This window comes from Cryptomeria japonica, chromosome 9, assembly GCF_030272615.1.
Source record: "Cryptomeria japonica chromosome 9, Sugi_1.0, whole genome shotgun sequence".
NCBI classification, from domain to species: domain Eukaryota; kingdom Viridiplantae; phylum Streptophyta; class Pinopsida; order Cupressales; family Cupressaceae; genus Cryptomeria; species Cryptomeria japonica.
In genome coordinates, this window is record NC_081413.1 from 152,069,614 (window position 1) to 152,097,192 (window position 27,579).

The following is a 27,579-nucleotide window of genomic DNA, read 5'->3' on the forward strand; positions in this document are numbered from 1 at the left end:
CCAACTGCTCGTGATCTCAATGTATGCCTAGTCCTATACTAAGGACGAGGACACTGAAGCAAAGGTGGGTCCTCTGCAATAACAAAGAAATGGGTTAAATTCAAAAAAAAAAAATTATTATTGTTAGAAGTATTTCATTAATTTAGAGAACATAATTGTTGTGCTCTTTACCTGATGGGGCCACATCATTTTGTGTAGCCTCAACCTCAACATGCTGAACACCAATTGCAATTATATTTGTTTAAAGCAATAACAGTGGTCCTCTTTACCTGAGTGGGGAACATCACGTTCTTGAGGTTGTGTACTCAGATCATGCTCCACTTGCTCACCACCGATTACATGCTCTAAAATATTAACAAGAAAGGTTACATTAATTACTACTCTAATTACAAATTAAGATGTTTAATTGTATTAATAGCTAAATAAATAAATTTGAATAGCAAATGAATACCTCCACTACTGGGATGCACATCCGGACCTTCATGTGTAGGTGGTGTTTCACAATTAGCAGGCTACATTCCAATGACATGCACATTGTTATCATTGATTGCTTATTTAAAACAAATATAATCACTTTATGTTGGAACTCAACATCAATTAGATTATTGGTAAAGTATTCAATTTGAAACAACTTCCATTTAGCATATTTACATGTGTGACGGATGCACTCGAATGTTGTGTATGCCCACTCAATTCTCGTAGTTGATCAACCACGGTTGAATAGCCTTGTTGGTAGGCAATTCTCTTTTCAACTTCTGTGGGCACTTTATTGAATTCAAAGCCCTACATTTTTGCTTGGTACCGTGAATTTTGCTTGCATTGTTTGATAAAAAAAAAAGTTTGCAATTTATTAATATTTTGAGACAATATGGGAGTTTACATGAGATACTTACAATTCGTGCAACAAGTTTCATGTAACCACCAGAGCCGAGTTTGTGTTGCCCGTGTTTTTCTTGCCTTTCCTTGGTTGCCTTTGACGTGTCACTCAGTCTATAAAAAGTTTGAAATATGTTAGATTATATAAATATAAAGAGTAATTAATTAGTACATAATTACATTCTTAATAGTATCTCATACCTTCTTCTGGTGTTTACTGATGTATTTCCTTTTTTCCTTTCAATTCTCTCCTTAGCATCCAAAATCAGGTCCTTCCACTCCCTCTCTGGAATCATGGGGGGATGCTCGTACTTTAGGTTGCTCTCCAAATGGGTCCTGTATTGGTCCCTCACATACTTTAGATATGTGCCAGCTTTTTCAAGGAGCTTGGTTTTGTCAAAGGTGTCATTTCCAAACCACTCAACCATTTGGTTTTTCAATTCATCTTTTAACCTTTTTTCTTGGTCATTCCACCTCTTAAAGCAAAAACAAACCTGTTAGATTCAGAAATGAACTAAAGCTACATTTATTACACTTCAAGAAATGGATCAAAGGAAAAGTATTCTAGCAATGATATGAAATCAAAAGTGGATAAGGGTTAGTTCACATATGATGTACCACCTTTTACGTATGGTGGGCCCAAATATCTGCAATGCAATGTCACTAAGATGTTTATAGAAAATATCATTGCCTACAAAAAGTTCATGGGATCATTAGTCCAAAATGAGTGATCAAAAAGTAAATTACAATTAGAGTATATATAATAATAATTTTAAAGTACCTAGAACCTTTTGTATCTTTAAGGGAAACATTTCTTTGTCGCTCACCACGAATGTGGCCTGCAATGTTCCCGTACTAGCAATACGAGAAGATCCAAGAAACGATGCTATGTTATCAGCAGTAGTCGCCTGTGGTACATCCTCATGTGCATCTCCTCCTGCAAAAAATGAATCCACTATGAAATGGCATTAGAATTCAAGAAAGAATGCTTGAAGGGAAATAAACACATGATAGAAGATAGAGCAAAAGAGGGATCTACCAACAATGGGTAGGCCAATATGACGTGCACTAGAGGATGTCTGCATGCTACGTGTTGTCGACATTGCAGTCGGCAATACAAGTGAGGGTGATCTCTGATGAGGCGGTGTCGGCATTTGCACAATAACATTGACAACACCTAAAGAATAATACATTAAATATATCAAACATTAAATATATGAAAAGTGCAATAATTGTAAACAAGGATGAACCTTTATTTTGAAAATTGACAGTATCAAGTATGATGTGTTTTGGGTACTCAGAGTGATAAGCCAAGCAAGTGATAATACAAGAAAATCGTCATCACCTGATCCTGCAACACCCTAATCGTAGGAATGACTTTCATGAGGGTGGATAAATTGTTGTAAAAACAATACGTACATATTTTAGTTAATGACATAAAAAGAGAATAAAATATAAACCATTATTGAACCTTTTTTTATAATTAAAGCTTTCATTATTGCTTACTTGCAAGTTTTCTTCTGTCTTATACAATAATTCCACCCTCTGTCGTATCTCATCAGTGGTAGGATGCACGACTGCCAAAGCAACAATCTCTTTTCTAATTTTTATAAGAGGCATTTTAAATAATTTCACAAGGTCTGTGGGATCTTCAGGGTCATCATTGCTTAACCCTAATGATTCCACATCCATAGAAAGGTGCTCAGGTATTGCAACTCCCTTTCCCTTTCCCCGCACATCCATTTGTGTCAAGAATATCATTAACAATTACAAAATTAGTATAAATCACTAAAAAAAAGAACATAATAATGTAACAATTTGCTTCTACCTAATTTGTACAATTACAATGAGGTTTACCTTCTCAGTAGAAGTGTCACAAGGTACATCTCTGTCTGCGATATGTGATGGATCCATGTCGGCCTGTGACAAAGAAAAAATATAAAAAATGTTAGCGAAATTACATCATACGCAACATGAACAACATGAACTTTGTAGACAAAAAGAGTATTAAATATTAAAAATATATTGTCATCAAAATCATTGTAAATTTTTTAATTCCTTACCTTTACTTTATGTAGACTATGCAGGATCCTCAGCTACATGGTCACATAAATAGTCACATAGCTAATAAACAATCCAATTTCCATAAATAAACACAGTTTAAAAATTGTCACATAAATAGTCACACTCCCTATCTCCATCTCCATATTAAAAGGTGCATCATGAACTAATTATGTAATGGCATTAGAATTCAAAACAGAATGAATTAATTATGTAAAAAAAAATCTATCAAGAAGTCAATATTAAATAGATAATATACTAATCACATTCCTCATACATTTCATTCTTCATCATCATGAGCATCAAGGTCATCATCGCCATCGCCATCATCATCATCATCATCATCATCATCATCATCATCATCATCATCATCATCATCATCATCATCATCATCCTCGTCGTCGTCATCATCATCATCATCATCAACGTATTCGCCATCATCATCACCATCATCACCATCATCATCATCATCATCATCATCATCATCCTCGTCGTCATCCACTTCATCTTCTACTTCTTCGGTATCTTCTTCTTCCATCACATTATACTTTATCGACCTTCCTCTTGGATCATGTCTAACAACAAATGACCAACCTGGTTTATGTGGAACCTCTGAGTAAAATACTTGCTCACATTGGCTTGGAAGAACATAGGGCTCATCCCCAACTGGTTCAAATGACCTTGTATTTAGCATTATAAAACCATTATCATGTTCAATAACAGTTCTATCAGGATCATTTTTATTCAATCGTAGCTTGTACCATTTGATGACGAACAAAACTAATTTGAAGGAATTAAAGTCACACTCAAGTATATCATCCAAAATGCCATAGTATCGATTTTGAGACTGTTGAGGATGAATGTCATTTCTCGATGAAATATTTGTCACCTCAAAGAATGCAGTGATGCCAGAATCACAAGTTTTCTTCGTGTCATCCAACTTTTTTATGCTAAATTTATGACCATTGCAGCACATAGCGTTGTGGTGTTTGACCTGCGATATGTCAAACATGTAAAATTTATTGCATTGTGAGTTGATAAACATATGGGTGATTAATAAATTTATACGTACATGTTTATCTCTTAAACCATATGCTAAATCAATTTCCCTTTGCGTAACATTGGAATCTCCATTACGATGTGCTTCTTTAACCAATGAAGCCACACCTTCCCATGTTAACATGCGTCCAGAATGTTGACAATGTTCAATCCATACTGTCATCCAATCAAGATTGTTTGCAATATACAAATGTAGTGCATCCCACTCTCGACCAACTGTACAAAAAATAAATAGACGTCTTACAATCGATTTATTTTGAAGATTAAGAATTAATTAACTACAATAACATCTTATAATTACCTCTCACTTTCCTCAATCTACCTTTCCCCATCATGTACTCCCCTTCGAATTTGTTAATGGTGTTGGGATCCCAAATGCGATCCACATGGATCTTTGCTGCAAACTTAGGAAGATATTCAGAAATGTACACCATAGTCTGGTACACCATATATCCCTCCACCATAGAACCCTCAGGATGTGCTCTTTGTCGAACCAAATCCTTCAAAAATTTCAAGTGCCTCTCAACCATCCACATTGACCTAGTGTGTACAGGTCCACAAAATTCAATCTCCTCAACTTGGTGTATGAGGTAGTGTTCTTGTGCATTGAAAAAAGCTGGAGGTAGACACTTTTGCATTTCACACATTAAATGAGGAATTTTTCTCTTCCAATATTTTATATCGTCTTTATGGATTTCTTTACATGACAACCACCTACAAGGTATTCAAGACGCAAAAAAATATATTACATAAGAAGTAAAACAAATCGCAAATATAATATCTATACAATGAACTAAACAAATATCACTACTTACCTCATGTATTTTCCAAGATCATATATGACTTGCTTGACATTATTGTCAAAGTCGTCTGGGAGAGATAGAGGTAGAACATACTGCAATAATTATAAAATTATCTTTTCATTTTTTTGTAACAGAATGAAAAGTACACGTACGCGCAGTACTTAAATACATACTAAAAACACAAGAACATGAATTACCTTAATGAAGGTATGCCAATCATGTGTTTTCATCCCTGGCCCAAATTCACTTTTCTTTGATATGAGATTGTTTATGTTCGCAGCAAATCTTGTGGGAAATCGAATTTTTCGTATGACTTCTTTTATAGCATTGCTTTGTTGGTCCGTTAATAACCAAGGAAGCTCACTTATATTAATCTGGTCTCCATGGCTATTTGATTGAATGACATTTATCATTGCATGATTGGAATCCTGAATGTCACTACATATTTTGACAATTTTTTCTTTGTCACGCCTTCCATCCAATATTTTCCATAATGTCTCTGTTATATTCTTTCCAATATGCATACTATTAAACAAATGAACAATTTGTAACTGCTCGTAGTAGGGCAACCTACTAAATTGTCGGGGATAACTTTTTATTCCCTTAGGAAGGTGGTCATTTATGCCTTCACGACCTTCATGATCATCAATCACATCATCAGTAAACAAAACAAAATAGAAAAGATGTTTTATGACAAACCAATAGATGGAATGGCATTACCTTGACGATTAATTCTATTATATTCCAACTTCCACAAGTGAGGTGTCATTCTTCGTGGCTTTGATGTATTCTCTTCTTTCCCATTGAAAAGATGTTTTTCAGTATTTCGACACTTATGATTTTTGTGGAGAAAGTGCCTATACTCATCAAACACCTTCTTTCCTAAACTTTTTGAATGACGAGATTTCATCTTTGGACCACAAATAGGACATGCAAATTTTCCCTTTGTTTGAAGACCTACAGGATAATGTATAATTGGATTAAATATGATAATTTTTTGAATTATAATGTTCTACACAACTTAAACACTATAACATACCACAAAAATGTGTTAGCCCCGAGGCATCGTGTATTGTCCATAGAAGCATCGCATGGAATTGAAATTGTCTTTGTCCTATTGGTCTAGAGACGTCATACATAGTGACACCATTCCATAACTCCAGCAACTTGTCGATAAGAGGCTCAATATATACATTCATATCTTTAAATTGGTACTTACCTAATCGAATGAACAAAAACATTACATAATTATTATGACCATTTTACTGCAGTATTTATAATTAAATTTAGACAACTATATTTAAATGATAAAATACCTGGAACAATCATTGCCAACATTATGTGCTCCCTCTTTATTGACATCCATGGAGGAATGTTATTGTTGATAACAAAAATAGGCCACACTAAGTAAACAGATCTCATCTCTCCAAATAGACTGACACCATCCGCTGCCAATGAAAGCCTGAGATTACGAGGTTCTTCTTTAAAGTGTGGCCACTTTTCCTCTATGTCCATAAATGTTGAACCATCCGCAGGCATTCGAATAATGTCATCTCGACTTCTATTGCGTGCATGGTAATCCATAAATTGTGCCAAGCTAGTGCACTTGAATAATCGTTGCATACGTGAAATAATGGGAATATAGCAAAGAACCTTGCAAGGAACCCTTTTTGTTATTTGATATGTTTGATATCTACTGATATGACATTCAAGGCATTCAGTTTGAAATTCATGTTGTTTGTGATATATAATATGATCATTGGGACAAGCATCTATTGCTTGATACTCCATTCCAATATCTTTCATAATGGCAGATAATTCTCGGTATGCGCGAGGTAGAATATTTGATGGTGGTAACAAAAACTCACCTATCAATCTACAACAACAAAATATAATTTGTTATAATAAAGAATATTAATGGTACAACATGATTCACAGTTTATTATGACATATATGACATGCCTTAACATATGTGATATTGTTATGTTGGATAAACCATTCATAACCTTCAAGTTCACCAACAACAATACATCGGAGAGAAGAGTTGCTTGCGAGCCTTCATAAAGGGCCTCAGATGCCTTCTCAAGTAGAGGGACATCATGAACAACATCAAGGTCATCTTCATCATCATGATCAGCTGCACGAGTACTAAATGAGTCATGGATCAATGTATTTGTACCATCATCTTCAATTGTGTTTTCTGGCTCATGATCGTCATCTTCCATGGGATCATTTTCTTCAGCTTCGATATTCACACTTCCATGTTCCTCCACTTTGAAAACCATATTCTCAGGGTTGTGTTGATCCATACCATGTGCTATGAGGTGCTCGACCTATATAAAATTGATATACATAAATAAACCGTGATCATGATCTCATCATCATGTGATTTATTATGTATATAAATTGTCAAAATGATATAATGAAAAACTTACCAATGGATGATAATCATGTCCACCTTCAATGTGACCATGCAGCCTACAATGTTTCTTCGTTGTTTTGATTAGAAGTCTTCTAGTCTTTAACCCCTTACAAATTTTGCATGGACAAGAACATTTTCCATCACATTTTCTTTTCAAGTTAGACCACAATCTAGCAATTGTCTCCTTATTTTGTTGTTCATTGATATTGTCTGACATGGTCTTTCTTCACAGGCAAGAAAATAGAAATTATTGTCTGACATGGTCTTCCCTCAGGTGCTGGCAGATCCTGCTTCCATACTTTAATTCTGTTTTTTCAAAGGAAAATCCTAAAAATCCATGCATTGCAAACAACTTTTTACACCTTTGTTGGTTGTGGTGGCGTCACAGAGAGTTTACATCAATAAATGAAGAACATGCCAATACTTTTAATGCAGCAGTAGAAGTCTATCTCTTATTCAATATCTCTAGTGAAACCCCCATGATCTTTTGTTGGAGTAGAATTTGTTATATTCTAGAAAGGGTCTTGTCCTTTGTTGATGGGATATTCATCTACCTCAAGAAATAACTGTTCTTTTCTCCAACAAGAAGTGGAACTAAATGAAGATCTAGCACCATGAAATTAATCCTCAAAAGGATTACTATAGTTAGTTTTGGTAGATAATGATCTGGGTAAAATACTAATGTGGCTTTACGAAACATTATGTACTAGCTTAGCATACTCTAACAACTTTGGTGCGACATGCTACATCCAATTAAGTCTCCATCGATATCTCTATTGTGTTTATGGATTGGGATTCAATGTACTCTTTTTATACACAGATTTTACTTTCAACTGAGGAGGTTTGTATGTACTTACTTGTCTTTCAATTGTATCCCTATTTCAAGAATTTCTTCTATAACAAATCATTTGTTGTAAGTTGTACAAGTGGAAGCTTGAACATGCCTTCCATGCTAGCCTTGTTGATACGTTCAACACCATCTTGTGCAACAAATCTTTATAGCTCTATTTTTCTGAATTGAAGAGTGAGTAGTAGGGACAATCTAGGACACTTACAGAGGTTTTGCAAGAGAGGTAAATAGACCTAAATATTATGGCTTAATAATGATCAATAGGTAAACAGATTAGAAACTCTCAATATCAAAATGACTTTCTCAATTGTCTTTACTAGAAATGGATAGATCTGCTAATAATGGCTTTATGACTGTATGTTAACTTTAGACTCAATCCAAGAAGAGCTAGAACTAATATGCGATATCTAGATTTATGATCTCTATAATATAACAATCCCATAATTATGTTTCCACGCATCTATACCACAACACAAACATCATGCTAGTGTTCAGCCATAGCAATTGATATCCTAATTATAGAATGTGAAATATGCACATAACTATGAATAAAGATTAAGAAAAACAAAGAAAGATGCTTATTGCAAACATAAATGACTAATGGACAAGAATTGAATTCATTGTAGATAGTTTTGAATATTAAATTCACTTATTTGTGTGCATTTAGTAACTCATGTACTTGTGGCCAACCATTTATCTCTTTCATAAATTAAACACTTATTAATAACATTAAATGGCCGAGTAATTATGTTTTAGTTGAAATTGAAAATAAAATATTTTATTTCAGGACAGCTCACACTATTCCCTATCATATTTTAGACTCTCGGTTTTGTTAGTAGTGGTTTGATGTCTTTGGAGCTGATCATTGCATTTCTTTAGTTACATTTGCCAACCTACTCCCAGCCCGTGCCAAAATGGGAGCTTTGGAACAGGGTATGGACATCCATCAAAGCATAAAAGATAGAGGAATTTTGTCAAATGTAGTTGCAACTGCACAAAATGGATTTGTTGAGAAGGCTTTAGAAACTTTCAAGCAAATGTAATCGGCAAGTGTAAAGCCAAATTCCACGACCATTTCTACTATCCTCCCCGCCTGTGCCAAAATGGGAGATTTGGAACATGGTATGGACATTCATCGAAGCATAAAGGATAGAGAAATTTTGTCAGATGTTGTAGTTGTAACTGCCTTGGTAGACATGTATGCAAAATGTGGAAGCATAGACAAGGCACGTGAACTATTTGATAGAATGCCTGAAAGAAATGTTGTCTCGTGGACTGCAACGATTGCTGGATATGCACAAATTGGATTTGTCGAAAAGGCATTAGACACTTTCAAGCAAATGAAATTGGAAGGTATAAAGAAAAATTCCACAACCTTTGCCAGCATCCTCCCTGTCTGTGCAAAAATGGGAGCTTTGGAACAAGGTATGGACATCCATCAAAGCATAACGTATAGAGGAATTTTGTTAGGTGTTGTACTTGCAAATGGCCTGCTTGACATGAATGCAAAATGTGGAAACATGAACAAGGCTCGTGAATTGTTTGATACAATGCCGCAAAGAGATGTGATCTCATGTGAACAATCAACACGCGCGTATACGGGAGGAAGGGATTGCTGATACAAAATTGAACACTCACTCCTCAATCACAGTTCTATGGTTTTACGAGATTAAACTAGGACAATTAACCACCACATGTATATTTTTTGCAACATGAAATTAAAAACTAGGGCAATTTGAATCTACCTCCTGCGTGGGATTGCCTTTGACATGGGTTTGTTGTTCTTGAGGGTTGAAGTTGCCACGAACGCCTACGCGAGATTGCAATTCACAAATCAATTCCCTGCCTCTTTTTTTATTTTGTAATGGTCGTTGTTGTCGGAATTACGAGGAACTCGAGCACTTTTTTGTAAAAAAGAAAATTCTCATTGCTAATGCCTTCTTCGTCGAAACCAAATGGGTAATTTTCGTTGTAATTACGACGAATGCAGGCATTTTTTCAAAAAAAATCAAATTTGGCCAGAATATACCTTCTCCGTCGGAAACCTCAGTCGAAAATCTAGTCCAAATGTATTAGTGATATCTTTTAGTCACTTTCGTGACATCCTAGTTCTTTTGGAACCCTCATGGCTTGAAATTGATCAAAGTCCTAGTCTTAGGTTAATCGACAAGAGCACATTACATGTCCTAGGCAGTATCAACCAAGTCAACCTTACGTCAGTGAAACCTGGTCCTCCACTTCGAGTCAGTCACCTGTCTCCTGACTACTGAAGAGTTTTATCACTAAGTAAACAAGCAAAACAACATTACTGAAAACAATCACTAAATAGTTTGAGCTATGCATAGAAATTTTCTTTGTGTGTTGTCTTTTATATTGGTTTTCGATTATTATCCCTTTGAGTAACTCGAAGAAGTCTATCTTGACTAAGAGGAGTAAGGATTGAGGGCATAATATTTTCTTGTTTTTTGCTTGTAGGAATGATCCCAATGATCTGGAAACATCTAAATTAGCTGGGTGTCTGTGATAAGAGCCTTCACATCAAGGTGAAATCACCTCACATACCTCGACTCCGCTTATTTGAATGCTACAGGGAGGTTCCCATCATTTCTTTGTCTGTTTTGAGGGAATTTGTTTATTGTGCAATCCGGGTCCATGCATAATCTGTTCAAGGATATGAAAGGAAAAAAAGGGTCATTGCGGACAAGATAATTAATATTGCACATGAAAAGCAAGGAACTCTAATCTGCCTGTTGTGGTTGTAAAACGCTCAATGATGAAAATTAAGCTTTTCAAAATCCAGTGACTAGGTTTAGGTTGCATTTTGCATATCATCTTGCATTTCATTCCGCATCTCATGAATTTAGAGTGATTTCGGTATGGTAACACTAATTTCTTTATCTTCTGAATGAGAGTTTGAAGCATTCGTCATTTCTTAGCTAAGTGGTCTCTTTTCATCATTTTCTCCGATCGAGTACTTGTGTATTGAGATGTTAGCTGCATACATGAGCATATTATATAGATTCATACATTTGCATTACTAGTTACTCATTCTCCTCATTTATTTGTATCATCATTTATTTGCATAAAAAGAAACAAAAATAAACACCCATATTCCATTTGCATTCATTCATCTATACTGAAAAGAAATGCATACATATAGAATAAAGCATGTAGAACAACATCCCATAATCAATCAACACAAGTACAATGAAATCAAATCAAGAGCTTGTAAATCGGCTGTCTTGAGTCCATTTTCGGGATCGAAATCGAAATTTGATGCCAACTCTCTCATCGAAATTTCACAAAATTTGGACCACTTAGCACTTTTCATCAAATGCTCTTTCTTTAACTTTGTGCTCAATTTCAACGTTGAATCTCAATTTAATTTCTACAAATCAACTTTGCGCTCAATTTCTTATCAATCAACGCAAAAATTCCAAAAATTCCTCTGAATCAATTTATGCTCAAAACAACTTATCATCGCTAAAGAAATTGCCTATCATCATGTACCCTTGCTATTTTTTGATTTTGCTCCCGAGGGGGCATACTCGTGACCGTATGACCTCACATTCTTCAATGTCGAAATTTTTTTCAAATCTTCATCGAAAGTCGAGCAAAAAATCTTTTTCAACTAAAGAAAATCAATCAAATAAGACCTCATCGTTAGGGGCATCTCAACTTCATCGCTTTATATCAAGTTGAGATTTCTCAATCATCTGAATCGAATCAATCGCTAGGGGCATATCAGTTTCATCGCTTCAAATCAAGTTGATATTTGTCTTTTATCTGAATCAATCTCTTAACGTTAATCAGTTTCATCGCTTTTCATCAAGCTGATTATTCGTTTAAACTCAATCAAGGGTTTAAAGAGTTCCTTTGATCACACTCAATCTAAGCAGGTGTTCAGTATTCGTCGCTTTGGATCAAGCTGGACAGTTTATCTTCACTCATCGTATCTTGATCAATCAAGTTCAAGATCGATTTTTATCATCACTCACTGTGTCTAGATCAATCAAGTTCTAGATCAGTAAGATCCACTTCTTGATCAATCAAGTTCAAGTTCGGTATCTTTTGTTTTCTATCATTCCTAAGTTCAATCAAGTCCGGGATCGGTATCGCTTTAATCAGACTTCATTTAGCTTCATCGCTTCGAAACAAGCTAAACACCTCGCTTTCATCTAGTTCGTGATCAATCAAGTTTAGAACTGGTATCTCCTAGACATCAAATTTTCTTTGAACTAACGTGTTGCTCGTACATTAATTCAAAGAGGGGCAAATGTAATACCCTAAAAATGGTCATCTAAACCATGGGCCCCTAATCTCGACAACGTCACCAAGGTCCTAACCAAAGGCAATTAAATAAATCTTGAGCACACAATTAATTCTTTAATCATCAAATGTCACATGGCAAATCAATCACTCAATATTAATTAAATATTTATTTAATTAATTGATCATTCCAACTAAATCACTTTTTTAAACAATTATCTTATTTATTTTATTAAATATCCTAGCATATTTAATTAAATAAATCAATTTGTCATAAATCTTCAAAAAAGGAAACAAATCAAGAAAGAGGAACTGAAAATTATGAGCACAAATCTTAAAAAATGGAAATAAATCAAAAAAAGGAATTAATTGACCAAAAAAGAATTAAAATTTGAGAAAATAAATCAATTGGAGATAATCTTGAAAAAAATAAATTAAAAATTGATAGATAATCTCAAAAAAAACAATTAAAACAATTAAATCTTAAAATTGAATGAAATAGAGAATAAATCAGTTTTTTCTTGATTTTATCTTAATTTTAGTTCAATTTCTTTTAAAACTGAGAAAAGCATCCAATCACATCAATTCACCTGGATTGTGCTTCCTCTTGGATAATCTTGACCGCTCATCACCTTTGATCTTAGCCTTTGGTTTCTTTCTGAATTTTCTATAAATTCAAGCTCTCATCTCTCATTCAAAAGATCCTGGAGAATATATTGTTATTATACTGTTTTTGCTCTAGGTTCATTGATATATTGCATACATATTTAGATCATTTATCTCATTTATTGCTTAAATCTTGTTAGATTAATCTTGCATCCATTTAGCTTAATATCATGCTCATATAGATTAAATCCTTCGTCTTGGTGTTGTCTAGTCACTGGATTGCTTATACAAATCTGAGAGCAATATTATACTCACATCTTTTAGAAGGCAATGGGTCGATTTGTTATGGTTTTCATATTCATGCTTATATCTGTCTAACCATACATGTAATGACATAATTGAAGTGTTGTGTATTCCAGATACAGATACAGGTCCACTTTTCACACAGAGAGTTATAACTATCTTTACTAGACTAGTTCAATGATATGGATGTATCAAGGCTATTTGAAAACTATATTGAAGTCCAATAGAAGGAGAACTAGGGTTGGCTAGACTTGACAATGTGACCTTTGTATTTAATTCTTCGCATAGACATGATAATCTAGATGCTCTTCACTATGAGGTTGACATTTAAAGAGTCAACTTTTATGATATTAGTAACTTTCTAGTTGGCCTTCATATTGTACATTAGAATGAATGTGTGGGACTAGGAAGCAAATTTTCCATTACCATGTTTTGTGGCTCCTTAATACATAGAGCATGGCACAATAAGGATTCACGATTTGGCTTCCATTTCCCACACTTATTTGGCAAAGCACAAACTAACCTTTAAAATGGGTGCTATCCTTGGCGCTACTAGTGCATATGTTAGAGTGGAAGAGAGTAATTGTTTGAGAAGATCTATAGGTAGGAGGCAAACAAGAAAGATGGTTTGATAATGGTGTTTCTAATGTGTTTTCTACATATGGTTTCTCTTAATGACTATGGTACCTTCCATTGTATGACATGTGAATTTCATTTGATCTTTTTTTATAACATGAATTTAAACTTACATCTTTTGACTTTTTTTGTGTAATAAATGATTTCTTGTAAATTTAAAAAATAGAATAAAAAATAATAATCTATTTATCTTTTATATATATATATCCAAAAATTTAGATAAATCAAATTTTTTAAATTAAAATTTTATTCCTTTATACTATACTATTTTTTTTATATAATTTTATTTAATTACTTAGATTAGTTACTTGTTCACGCAAACTATCATGAAAAATCTACTCATATACTCTAGAGATGTACTCCCTTAAATGGCAATTAGGTATGATAGTTAAAATACAAGTTGCACGTATATAAATGCCTTCCCTTTTTCTTTGAAAATTAATAAACCTCACTTAGACATCATCTTGGCCTTGTATTTCAAAGTGGTTGTGCTTTAAATCATTAATTATAATGAAATTTAATAAAAAAACGGTGATAGAGGTTGCACGACATGTACAGACAAAATAGAAAAGAGTAATATTTTGAACAACCTCGTCACTTTGTGTATAATATTTTGCCTGTCAATATGTACGACTGAGATTACAGGCTTCTTTCAATAACTTCGATGAGAACCAGGATTAAGAATTTTCTTCAGTAGCAATTCTTATGAAATAAATGATGGATCTCCCATGGCCAATGCAAAACGCAGTGTGAAACAAAAACACATAAACAGACCGACAAAATGAAAATTTTACAGCAGCAACAGAAACAGAAACACAAATATTCTTTCTCGGAAGATCAAATACTATTTGCAATTACATAATGGCAAAGCTTAGCTGAAAGAAAGTTTGTGAGGATCCACCTTGGAGCCGCTTGCATTGCCTTTGAGTATACCGTGAACACATCCTCTGCCAGACAATTTTGCAGAGCTCGGTGAATTCTGATCTTCATAAAGAGACTGCCTTTTACTAGACAATCGTCTGTGCTCTGTAAATACTCCAACATCCGCGTGCATCTTGCTGGTGGAACAGTTAATAACAGAATTTGTCGAAGCTTTACAGCCGTTTAGTGCCGTCAATGGCGCCAGCATACGCCAGCCCCTGGATTTAGGCGGCTCCTCCACGGACATATTTTCTCTGACTGAGTTCGATTTGTGTCGAAAATTGAGAGAAATAGGCTCCTTTGGCGCAAGCTTTGGCCCTTGCTCGTAACTACACGAAACCGACCGCTTAAGAACCGATTTCTCCACGCCATGGCCGTTAGGTTTCTGTTGCCTGAGGCGCATGTCTTCCAGCTTCATGGAAGGGGTTTTCATTAACCCTAGGGTGAAAAACTGCTGCCATTTCAGAGACGATTTACTGGACGGAACCGGCGGCTTTGTAGCCGTGCATGAGCCCCGATTTGGCTTGGACTTGGATTTAGTGCTCGCCGTAGCGGCATTATTACTGCGCCGCAAATATTTTCCAGAGGCGGAGTGATTTAAATTTCCCTGTGAGCCTTGAGAGTTACCAGAGCTCGAGCTGGTCCAGAAGCTGGACTGTGAGTCCAGCGAATCCGTTCTCCATGACTGCAGCTTCTCATTTAGCAAAATCCGATTTTCATTGCGCGAATTGGATTTACTGCAAGCAGATGGCGCATCGGATTCGGTGCTGCAAGATCTCGGAAGGGACATAGGAAGCAGGCGGCCCTGGTGGAACAGATCGTCCGCAGGGCAAGCGCTGTACGCCATCGGGCTCGAGCAGCCGAAATCGAAGTCGAAATCTTGGTGACCTGGAGATCCAGCGTTCGAATCCCGTAAAGCTTCGTTCCATTCCGCGGAAAGGCGGGGTTTGTCGTAAAGGGGCAAGTTGCAGAAGGAGAGAGCCTCTTCATCGTCCGATCCCAGGTTCGAACCCCACTCTGCAAAGGGAACTCGGAATTCCATTCCCATCAAGAAGATCGAAATAAACTTCGCTATATTTTCTGCATAACGAAATTCTTCAAGCGGCAGATTTTTGAAAAAGCAGGAAGGGAGTATTTAAGAATAAAACACGGGACACAGAAAGGGTACAGCCTGTATGGATTGGTGGAATCGTAGGGAGCTCAGCTTTTTGGCACAGATGGTATGATTTTCTGAGGCAGATGGGGAAGCTTTAATGGAGTGGAGGAGTCATGTGGGGTCTGTGGTGATAATATTGCGGATGAATTTATTGGTCCCAACAAAAAAGCAAATCAACTTCACAAGAACCGGTAATCATCATAATCATCCCATTCACAGCGGTGGATTGTCAGACCCCAACGAAAACCATTAAAATATACAGTTGGCCGGCCACTAACATACTTAATATTTCCTTAATATTAAACCTTTTGTCTGTCTACTAACGACCGTAAAGACGTTAAAGAAGACAGAATTTGGGGTCACGACCACCTCTTTCTGGAAGATTCGCCTCCGTTTGACATAATAGTGTTGATTTGAAAGATGACACTGAGAAAATGATGGTTATGACTTTTCAATCCCGACGGAACGGAACGGTTTAGGTTTTTACGCGTTGTTGACTTAGCCCACTGGTTGGTCATTATTAAAAGCGAAGGAGAGGATCCAGGCGAGAATGATTGTTTGAGAGGAGTTCCTGCTCTCGAGACTCCAAAGCAGCGACGAGATTTTACCGCGATTTTGCAATGCAAAAGTGAAACATTCTTTCTTGGCCTAATGGGAAGGGTCTTGATTTAAGGAGTTTAGTTCTAATAATTCATTTGAATTAAATTGAGTGTGATAAATCAATTGAGATCAATACATTATTGAGAGATAGAAATTATTTCATGTGTATCTGTTTAGGGAAAACTAGGTGATGGTTAAGAAGTACTATGGAAACTTGTTATAACAAATGGGAAGAATTATTGATTTTTAGTGGAGTTTCATACTAATGTATCTATGTTATATTGATCTTTAAGTGTTAGGGGTAGATATATATGTAAATCTATGTTTCTATTTTTGATCAAATAATTTAATGATGTTAAAATGATTTAGGTTGGTGCGTTAAATACAAGTCAAGGTAGATGCACAGTTTAAACTTCTTAGCACACACAATGACATCTATCCACTATGTTTGGGATTGTCAGTGTTGAAATGTGGACATTTTGAGTTTTTGAAGTGGAAATGAGATTGTGCTTGCAATCTAGTTTAGACAATAAAAGTTCAAGTGTGATCTAATCCAAGGTGAATAGTTTTCTAAGTAATGGATCAAGGATTTTATGAATCTAGAGTGATGGCATAAAAAAGTGTTGGATCTTGGATCAATGAGTGTACTGAAAAGAACCAAAAGTGTGTTAGAATTGAGCATTAAATTCATCCACACAGTATTTAAAGAAGGACTTTTTTTAAAGATATATGCAATTTTATCATCTACATTTTACCCCCATATTGGCACACTACAAATGTAAATGAGCATGCATGTTGAAGTAGAAATATATAAACCAATACTAACATGAAGGATATGAAGCTTTGTAAGAAAAAATGTGCGTTCTCATTCAATAAATAGTATATGTGTGAACTAAAAAATGAAATTAGCAATAATACGCCTCCTTGAATTTTATGTACTACAAAGGAGTGCACACAAATAGAAGCAAGAATTTAGTGAAAATAAAATTTGACTAAAATTGTGTAATGGAATATGAAATAAATGTAAAACCAAGTAAATAATATTTACTTATTATATATTTATATGTGTGTGTCATCTATACATGGGATGAAGAATGCCAATAAAAAGATGTACCCAATGAGAAAGTGTGAAGACGTAAACCGTGCAACAAGAAATAATGCATCTCCCTCAAAGTGTCAATATCAATTGAAAGCATCTAAAGAACTAAAAAAAGAACATAAATATCATATTTAGATTATAGTGAAAAATAAAATAGGTGATAGACTTGTGGGAACATATTACTTGGTATTAGTAGGTGGACATGGGTTTATCTAAATGACACCAAAAGACGTGTCACATTTAAAGCAATGCCCCATGGCATTTTCCTCTATAGTTCCATAAGTCAGAGGTGAATATGTATTGTCATCCATAGATACCTTGCTATAATAGATAGATGTAGTTAAAGACAAATAACTATAATATGCCATAAAAGAATTATTTAGGTCGTAAATTTATTTAGAAAGAAGGATAAGGTGTCCATGATTATATGATTTAGAACTTTTAGATGATGTACGAAAGGAGGGATTATCAATACAAAAAAAATCACTAAAGGGACAAACATTAAATAAGTAAAATAAATATGTAAACGAAATTCATATTTGAAAAAGAAAAGTAAAATTTGATATAACTAGATCTAAAATAAAAAATCAAACCCTAAAGTATTATCTTGAAAGTCTAGAGTTCGATGTACCTAAAATATAAATTTTTAAAGGGGATTCAAAAGAAAGGAGCAATGAGAGAACACACATAAATTTTGGATTAAAATCAAGGGTGTCAAAAATTTAAAAAGTTATATTAGAACTTATACATTTAAGAAGTAGGTAAAAACCCTTGGCTTATACTCCATAGAGGTTCAAGGTTCAAGATCACAAAAATGAGGTACAAGTGAAAATCTATCTCTATCAAACAAAATAGTAATTAATATGAATTAGATGTATGAGTATATAGAAAAATTCTAATATATAACCTTTAAGGAATGCGCTCTAGAGTAAGCTTGATAGAGAATCAATTAAGGATCGAATAAGAGCAAATCAAAGCCAAGAATCTAAAGCCTTAGAGATTATGGTAATTCTTAAAGTGAAATCTCATATGAAACTCTATTTGGCAAGAAGTTTGCTGAGCGATGTGTAGATATATCTTCAAAAGTTGTTTACCAAGTATAATTATATGCCAATGCCACACTATGCGACATGTTAGAGATATGTAAAAGGTAATTAGAGCAAGTCCAGTGGCTAGGGATTTAAACTAGATGAGGGATCATATGTTGTTGTATATGCCTCCACCTTAAATTAATCCATTTTCTATATGTAGTGTCATAAATTGTACTCCTTTAATTATTGAGTCCAATTTCACACTCTCCTTAGCACTCATTTTAGTTTTCTCAATCCTCTAAGCATTTTGGGACTATTTATTGTCTTGGATTACTCCTTAATTAAAGAATGTGAGTCCTATTTTACTTTAAAACTTCAACACATTCTTGTTTGGGCCCTTACTTTAAGTGTTCCCTTTCTTCTATATCATTTTAAGTCTATATGGGTCATATCCTATTTTAAAGTTCAAAACATTTTCCCACCCACTTAAATGTTGTCAATCCTAATATAAATTACAGATTCAATATCAGGGCCCTATTATCTCGTTTCTCTTAAAATTTAGGCCTATTTTATTGGGATTGTGTGGCTTAGCCACATACTCTGACACTCTTTGGCTAAAATTTCAAGAGAGTAATGTGCCGGGCTTGGCATTTCTAGATCTATCCTCGAAGTTGGGATATGACCATTGTAAGTCGACCAAAATGCAAAAATACCTTGAGAACCCTATATAAGACATCACCCCTAATTCATTTCATCATCTCATTCTTACAATTCAAAAGAAATTATTATTCATCAAGAGTAAATTTGAGTTTAAAGAGCATCAAGCTACAACAAGGTTGTCTTCAATTATGTTTTCACCATGGATTTTGTGATGATTTACCATGTTATTGCATCAACATGTATGTATGGCCTATCCTAAGAGCATTGCATCATCAATTGAAGGTATAATAATTTCAATTCAACATTTCCATTCAAGCATTTCATTTCAATTTTAGCCTCTACCCTACAAGGGTAAGATTTCTTTTCTATTAGTTCATCATTGTAGGGTTAATTCCAAACCTGAGGTTTGACCTAGGCAAACCCCTATAAACCCAACACCATTTTTCTCTCCTTTTGTGCATTTGTAGTTTCAAAAATAGGTTTAGGACTCAGTTTGAAGGTAGAGGAGCATATTGCAGATAGAGATAGAGGTAACAATGCAAATTTCATCAAAAAAGGTAAGTACTAGGTTGTCTAGCACCATAGCCTAGGTTTTTTGGCCTGTAATTTGATCAGAAGGTAGTTTGGGAGCTCTTGAAACCAATTTGACCCATGTTATGCACCTAGAAACCTATCAGGACTATGGTGCCTAGCCACAATGTCCCCCCATTTTGAGCTCAAATTTTAGACATAGGTTCCATTCTGCATCTGCTTTTTAATTTTGTGCATCTCAGTTGATTCTCATATTTGCATTTGTCTATTTATGTTGTTTATTATCAATATTGCATCATTTACCCTAGTTCTTTGCATCCATCTCATCCAATCAATCAAATAAAAAAGAGAACAATTAACCATTGTGCCTTTCTCTTCTAAGGGTTTTTAGTTGGGCCTATTGGTTGTTCTCCAATGTATTTGGTGGGATTCTGTTTGATTTCTAGTTTGTGTTTTTAGACTAGAGTGAACCCCATTTCCACTACATTACACTAGATAGTTGGCGACCTCTTGCAATTCTCTCTTGTTTATTAAGGTATTGATTTGGCTGATGATTAAAGGTGGTATGGGTGTGAAATTGAACATGTCCTCCCTTTACTCCCAAGTTATGTGTAATTAAGGCCACATTACCCCATTTAATCCATGAAAATATGATCATGGAGTTGTTGCTTGGAGTCATGATGCATGTAGTGAGTGATGAACTATATTTTAGTTTTACTTGTGGTAATCTATTTTTCGTTTTGTTTTGTACTTGCTTTGATGTTTAAGTAATAATTTAAAAATTAGACATAACTATATTTTAAAAAAAATTAATATAATTTATAGAATGGAAAAAGATAGAATTTTACCTATCTTTGTATTGTTTATACAACATAATGAATGCTAGATTTTAGAACAAATTTCTATATCATTGTTTGTAGAATATTAATTTTCATACTTTCAATAAGATTAAGATGAAAATATATTCAATAATAAAAAAGAAATAAAATTATCTCTAAAACATTTAGACTATACAAATAAATAGATCTTTAAGGGTTTCAAACATTTTCAATCCTTTTAGATTCAACCACCCATAAAATAATACTAATACAATATTCTAAGATATATTGTAAGCCTTAATTTAAATGATAAAAAGATCTTATTAATTTGATTTGTATTGAGTGAGATGCATAGAATTTCAATTATGTGTTCTAGTATGATACAAATAAAATGAAAAGATTCATAAGATGAAAATAATGGTTTTGAATGATATAAGTGATTTATCATAGATACTAATTCATTGCTATTCTAGAGTAAAACATAATAAATTACATACAACAATCAAAACAAAAGAAATTGATTGCTAGTTTTGATATTTTAGCACAGATAGATTAGGAAAACAACATATTTAATTGTATCTTAAATATTTTAGAGGGAGATATAATGGATATGAAATACGAGCATAAAATCCTACAAACATCAATCCTTATTAAAATAGTCTTGGGGCACTATTTTAGTTTCAAGTGCTATGATAGGGCTTTCAAGGCTAGTTCAAATTATTTAAATCCTTAAAACATCTAGAAACACTATTCATCAACGCTTAATGTCATAGGAGAAATAGTATGTGTCTAAATGGTTTATTAGAGATGACTATATAAAAAATTATATGAATGGTGTTTAATTTTTTCAATCTTTGTTGCAATATTATGATTATCAATACCTAAGCCCAAGTGTAGATAGGGTTTGGAATTGTTAGAGAATATCCTTGTGATTGAAGATGACTATGGAGTAGAGAAAAAATAGAATCCTCTATTTGGCAAGCTTAGAATAAAAAACCTAGAAAGTTGTAAAACACCTAAGAGATTTAAAGAACACATTAACATAGAAAGAAAACACATAAAATAAATAGAATACAAGATTATTTATTTCTAAACAAAAAAATCTAAAACTAGTACAAAAACATAAGTATTATAAGAACACACAAATAAACACTCTTAAATTGAAATATAAGCTAGCAATTCAAGTAAGTGAAGTAGAATAATCCATATCTAACAAAAAGCTGCTAGGCATAGAGTAGAGATAAATAAGTGGTTTGTCCATAATATATCATAATTATAATGCATTCATATGAAAGAAAATTGTCCAATACAACTGATGGGTAGAAGTGAGAATAAAATGAAATATAAGTAGCACAAAGTTGAGAGAGTTGTAATGTGTTAGGTGGATAAATGGTGGATTTTATGTGCTTAAATGGTTGGAAAGTTGAGAAATGGGTGTTTTCAAGGTGTGGGATGGGAGACTGTGTTAAAAGTTTGAAAAAATTAAGAGAAGCAGATTCTAACAATTTAAATTTTTTTTAAAAGAGTCACATGAAACCATCATTATCTAATCAAGCAATTTTGAAACCATTGTAGTGGTCATAGGACTAGAAAAACAAAAATAAAATCATCATGATGGTCCTGATATTTCTTTCACTACTAATAACATCATGATGATTCAAAAAATTGTGATGATTTGATAATCACTGACTATGGAAATGTAGTGGTTTCACCCAACTATGTAAATTAAATAATTTAAAGGCACATAACATGTAGAAATAAAAATGAAATAAAATAATATATACATATATGCTAGGAGAAACTAGAAAGAGGGATAAAGAGATTGTCGACATCACTGATATTGAGTAAATTGGTTAATCGAGTGAACTGGTATATTAGCTGAGGTTTGTCATTGATGAATAACACTAACCGGTGGAGTGGTGTATATCAGTAGAAAAGGTGATGGATTGCAAACAACATCGAAGCAACATCAAAGATAGATGATCAAGGTTCAATAGGGTCAAGGGAAGGCAGACTAAGCTAACCGGTCTGTCATTCAAGAAGACTAGTGTTAAGGTCAGATCTTTAAATTGGCCATTCTGATGATGATGAAGTCACAAAAGGTGACTTAGGCAAGAAGCCTTGAGGTCCTATGCAAATCCGAACCTCATTGGCAAACATGAAAAGAGGATTAATGGAAGTACTGCAAACCGGCATCAAAGGATGAATCGGTAGACTGGTGAAGCAGAAGGAAGATAGGTTGTCACCATAAATCTCGGAGCGATGATCGGTTACACAATTGCGATGGAAAAAGGTGAGTCGGTGAGTTTGTGTCTATGCCAAACTAAAGGTTGGTGAGGTCAACCTCAGTTGTCATGCAGTTAAGCCATGATTACCTGTGGATTTTCTGGTTCACATTTAGAAGACTAAACTCGACCCAAAAGTCACTATTTTTGGGGCATGTGCCAGATTTGGATGATTAGTTGGCGGAATTATTGCAGGGTGCGCAGAGAAAGAGCGAGAAGATTTGAATTTGAAATCTACCGAGATATGTGATTGCATTGATTTACAAAACACCTGAAGGTGATGGAAGAGAGAGTATAAAAGTGTTTTGAGTTCATACAAAACATTTTGATCAAAAAATTTGCAAAGTGCAAATCCTGAGAGAGGCGATCCAAAGTGAAGAGTGAAGAGTGAAGAAGTGCTAAATGATTTTGTAGAGTAGAGTGTGTGTGATGTAGACCGGCAGAGTGCAGAGCTGAGGGTATAAATAGAGAACCAATGTAGTGTAGAGTAGACACAACTGACAAAGTATGAATTTCATTGTGATATGATCAAGCTATCAGTAGCTATTTCAGGAGATCAACTTCCAGTTGCTTTTTGACCATTGCAACTAAAAATCCCTTAACCGGGTGGACTTTAACAAGTCCCTTGGTAAAATCCCTTAACCAAGTGACATCTTAATTGATGTTCCTAAGTCCTTCAACAAGTCTACCTCTAACAGGGTAAAGGCACTAACAGGCCTTAAATAAAATCCCTTGACAGGGTGGCACCTAGCAATGTCTTTGTAATCTCCTAACAGGGTAAAGGCACTAACAGGCCTTAAATAAAATCCCTTGACAGGGTGGCACCTAGCAATGTCTTTGTAATCTCCTAACAGGGATGGCTCCTCGTCAAGCGTACTCTAGAAGAGTGCAAATTTTGTGATTTTCTACTCACACCATTGTTTTCTCCCATTTGGGTTTCCACGAGATAAATCTTGGTGTTATTGTGTACCTTTTCATGCATGCATGTTATCCTGCAATAACTATTTGTATTGTTGAATATTAAGTTACTGCAGACTTGAGTAAAAATGTATAATTTTGTAATACCGGTAAAGTGTCGATTCACCCCTCCCCTCTCAGCACCGGTTGGGACGATTAGAGATATGATACCATAAATGAATAATTGATTAATTTTCCTATATATTAGAAAAGTGATATTTATGGTAATTTATCATGATAATACTCCAAAATATTCCCATGTAAAATAAGTAACTTGCATATTTAGGGCCTTTAAATAGACATAATACATGACTAAACAAGTATTACATTTTAAAATTGGTATTGGGGTTGTGGTTTTGTTGGTTCCCAAATACAGACGACGGGTTTACATTGCTAGTAGGGCAGAGACCAAGCTAATTTCCTCCAAATATCTATGGAGAGGCACCTCCAACTATCAATATCTGTTAGGCTTGGACTAACAATAACAAGGATGGAGGGTCCTCTTGCACTTTAGGCTTTGCAGAAATAGGGAGGGTGATTCCTTTAGTCAGAAATTTCCTGCTCTCCGTAAGGATATTCAGGGAACTTACTGAAAACAAAGCAAATTATCTCATTAATAAAACTCAACAGAAAGGGAGAATGCTCAAGGATGGCAAATCCTTCAGTGATCCTCAACCTTAACCTAGAGTATGAGAGATGGTGAGACTATTTTTAGAAAATACATAAATCTTAGCAAATGATTGTTCTGATTATTTATAAGATTCGTTCTAAGAGAGCATGAAGAAGATTAAACCGGAAAAATGATAACCTAATGAGATTTTCTAGCTAATACCAGTGCCTTATTCATTTCAGCTACAAAGTCGATGAAAGATGCTGCTGAAAATTTGATAAAATTTTATCTAATAGCTAGTCTTGCCTTGAAATAATATTGCCTTACAGTATTATTTTCCTTCTGCTCCTATATTTGAACTTCTATGAAAATCCCATGGTGAGCCTTATTTTCTTTGTAATCTTATTCAAGCATTTTTAATCCCATGGTGAACTCTTTGGACCTAACCTTGCAGAAAAGATCTATTTTATAGAGATATTTCTCAAAAAAAAATTGGACCTAAACTAATGGCCTTGAATTCCCTTTTATAGAAAACAAGGGAGTGACAAGCTTCACACCATGAGACACTTGTCAATAGAAGATTCACTTCTTGATAATTAGCCCTAAAGGCTATGTAAAATTTTGTTTCAAAAAATTCGCATGTCTATGTGCTGGCACCTATGAATCATTATTTTTGAACTGAAGATTGGTAGAAGCAAAACCGTTTGAGTTATTTTGTTATCGCCCTGACACCTTCGGATGGCATGTGAGATGTTGCATTTTTGTCCCATAGAGCATTTCCCTTCCTTAGAGAGGGAAACAGGATCCCAGAAAGAGGTAAATTTGCTCCTCAAGCTAGAGGAGGAACTCAACCTTCATGCCCAGGATCAGAAGCAGTGGGAGGTGAAGTTAGGGGGGAAACATAACATGCCGAGGAGGGTTCATAGCTTCCATGCAACTATGGATGGATTGCTACCACTCCCTAACTAGGCATGTCCCTTTTTTGTTTCTCTGCAGGCTTTGTCTCAAAACCCTCTACCACCTAGAAACTGACATGACACAGAGGCTGCGCCATGCATGACCTTTCTTTGCAAGAGAGGGCTTTCACGACCCCTCTAGAAATCCTCCCCACTTTCACATCCCCTATGGCAATAAACATACTCACATATAAAAGAAAGGCTCCATCCGGTATCATAGAGTATATTACAACTCCGTCTATAAGCATGCTCAAACATCATTTCCTCTGTAGAAAGAAAAACTGCACGTAGAAAATGAAAAGGCTTCATACTCTTCTACCAATTCGGTCACCACCTTGTTGTATTTATAGCTAAAACATATTTCATCAAGTAGTGGTTGTTCTTGAAACATCATCATTCTGATGTTCTCAGTTTTCTCTGCCAACTATAGACACTAGAATTCATGCATATCATGTCTACTGTGCATTCTTCTGTCAAACTTTTGCTAATGTGAATGATTTTATTCTGATCTTACTCCCGTTTTGAGTGTACAATTTTTTGCTTCAGGATTTCTGTCGACAAACAAATCCTTGAATTCATCAGAGAACTCATGATTCATCACACCTGAACTGGAAACTTATCCAAATCCTTTCACATCTTTGAGCTATGATTTTTTCCTATCAAATCAACCTTGAATCGACAAGTCTGAATCCCATTCATTTTTCCCTTTCTCGCAAGCTATAACCGGTGCCTTCAGAAATCCCTCTAAAATTCTCATTTAAAACTCAACCACAAATCTCATCTAACCTAGCAAATCTAACGGTCACTCTCTGCCAACTTCTGCCAACTTAGCATTTTGACCCTCCAACTGTATTTGTGGACCTGCAAAATTCTGACTGGGCAGCGCCATATCATCCTTCGTCCAAACTCTGTCAGCAACCTCCCTTCGAGTCCTCCTAATTTGACAAGGACACGTGACATCATCTCATGATACCGCAGTCCATAACCACCTCGCAAATTCCATTGCGGGAACACGAGGGCCATCTGATCTGTTCGAGCTTTACCACTATGCATATTGCCCGCCAACTCCTTCAGGACTTAAAAGTCGTGCACCTTTTTCCTCAGGATTAAACATCCTGGTTCATTTTGAACATGTGCAAATTGATGAAACTATTAGTTGACTGACCTTTACCGCTTGTAAATCGGTATTACAAAGCTTTCAACCGGTTACGCTGCTAACCCTAATGGTTTTGCTGATAACACACGACATCATCTCGTGATACCACGGTCATTAAAATTCTCACATCTTTAATCCTGGGGTAGCGCTTGTCGTTAGATCTATCCATTCTTTAACAGGTGGTCAGGGTATTTAACACTTGCCAGACTTAGGAAAAATAAGCACGGACATAAATAAAAAGGGACCGATGATAAGGAAACTGTGAACTTGACTTAGGAAATATTATCTCATGAACTAGTTTACCAACTTTTTCCTTAGGGAAAAGATGAAATGGCCTCGTTTATGGAAAGGGTACCCTTGGTTTAAGTGGGAAAAAAGTAATAACGAAATATATCATTTCTAGGGTTTTCCTCACAAAATATAAGAAATTTTGATAACTCCTAAACCCTAAGCCTTGAAATATCCTCAGAGGATAAAAGTATCAACCTAAAAATCAATGTTTTGGGATAAAATTTAAATTTTTATGCAATCAATTTTGAGGGCTATCGGTGGCTCTAGTTGGGGACACTCATTTTTCAGGAATAAAGCGAGAAACCAAAATCTCTAGGTGAAGTAAACCATCTGCAGGGAAAACCAAGAAGAAATTACCTGTATAGGGTAACTTCAATTGAAAAGAAACTAAACTAAAAAAGAAAACCTAACTAACACTCATGGATAACAACTACTTTAAGAAAAGTAGAACCTCAAAATTATCCATGAACAGGCAATTAAGAGGGAATATATTCATAACTCCATTGGGCATAGAGTCAAAGAGACGAATCTATCCCAATTCACTTGTGGCCTGTAGAATCAGGCCAAGTGTGATGGCTCAAAGCCATCTACCAATGTTAACTTTTTCTTTCCTCTATCATAAA

The 27,579-nt window shown here is 34.9% G+C and overlaps 1 protein-coding gene and 1 long non-coding RNA gene across 2 annotated transcripts; both read right to left on the reverse strand.

Annotated features, from left to right (window-relative positions):
- Nucleotides 1-269: 269 nt before the first annotated feature.
- On the reverse strand, nt 270-752 carry LOC131858120 (uncharacterized). Its single transcript, XR_009358910.1, has 3 exons — nt 652-752; nt 452-512; nt 270-344 (listed from the first exon to the last, which is right to left on the reverse strand). It is a non-coding gene; the product is annotated as an uncharacterized LOC131858120 (long non-coding RNA).
- A 13,883-nt stretch (nt 753-14,635) lies between these two features.
- LOC131059289 (uncharacterized) lies at nt 14,636-16,215 on the reverse strand. Its single transcript, XM_057992563.2, has one exon. It carries the CDS (start codon nt 15,852-15,854, stop codon nt 14,757-14,759), a length of 1,098 nt encoding a protein of 365 aa, XP_057848546.1. The 5' UTR covers nt 15,855-16,215; the 3' UTR covers nt 14,636-14,756.
- Nucleotides 16,216-27,579: the final 11,364 nt, after the last annotated feature.

Excerpts from the sequence above, each read along its gene's own strand:
- LOC131059289 (XM_057992563.2), bottom strand. The coding sequence starts at position 15,854 with ATGGGAATGGAATTCCGAGTTCCCTTTGCAGAGTGGGGTTCGAACCTG.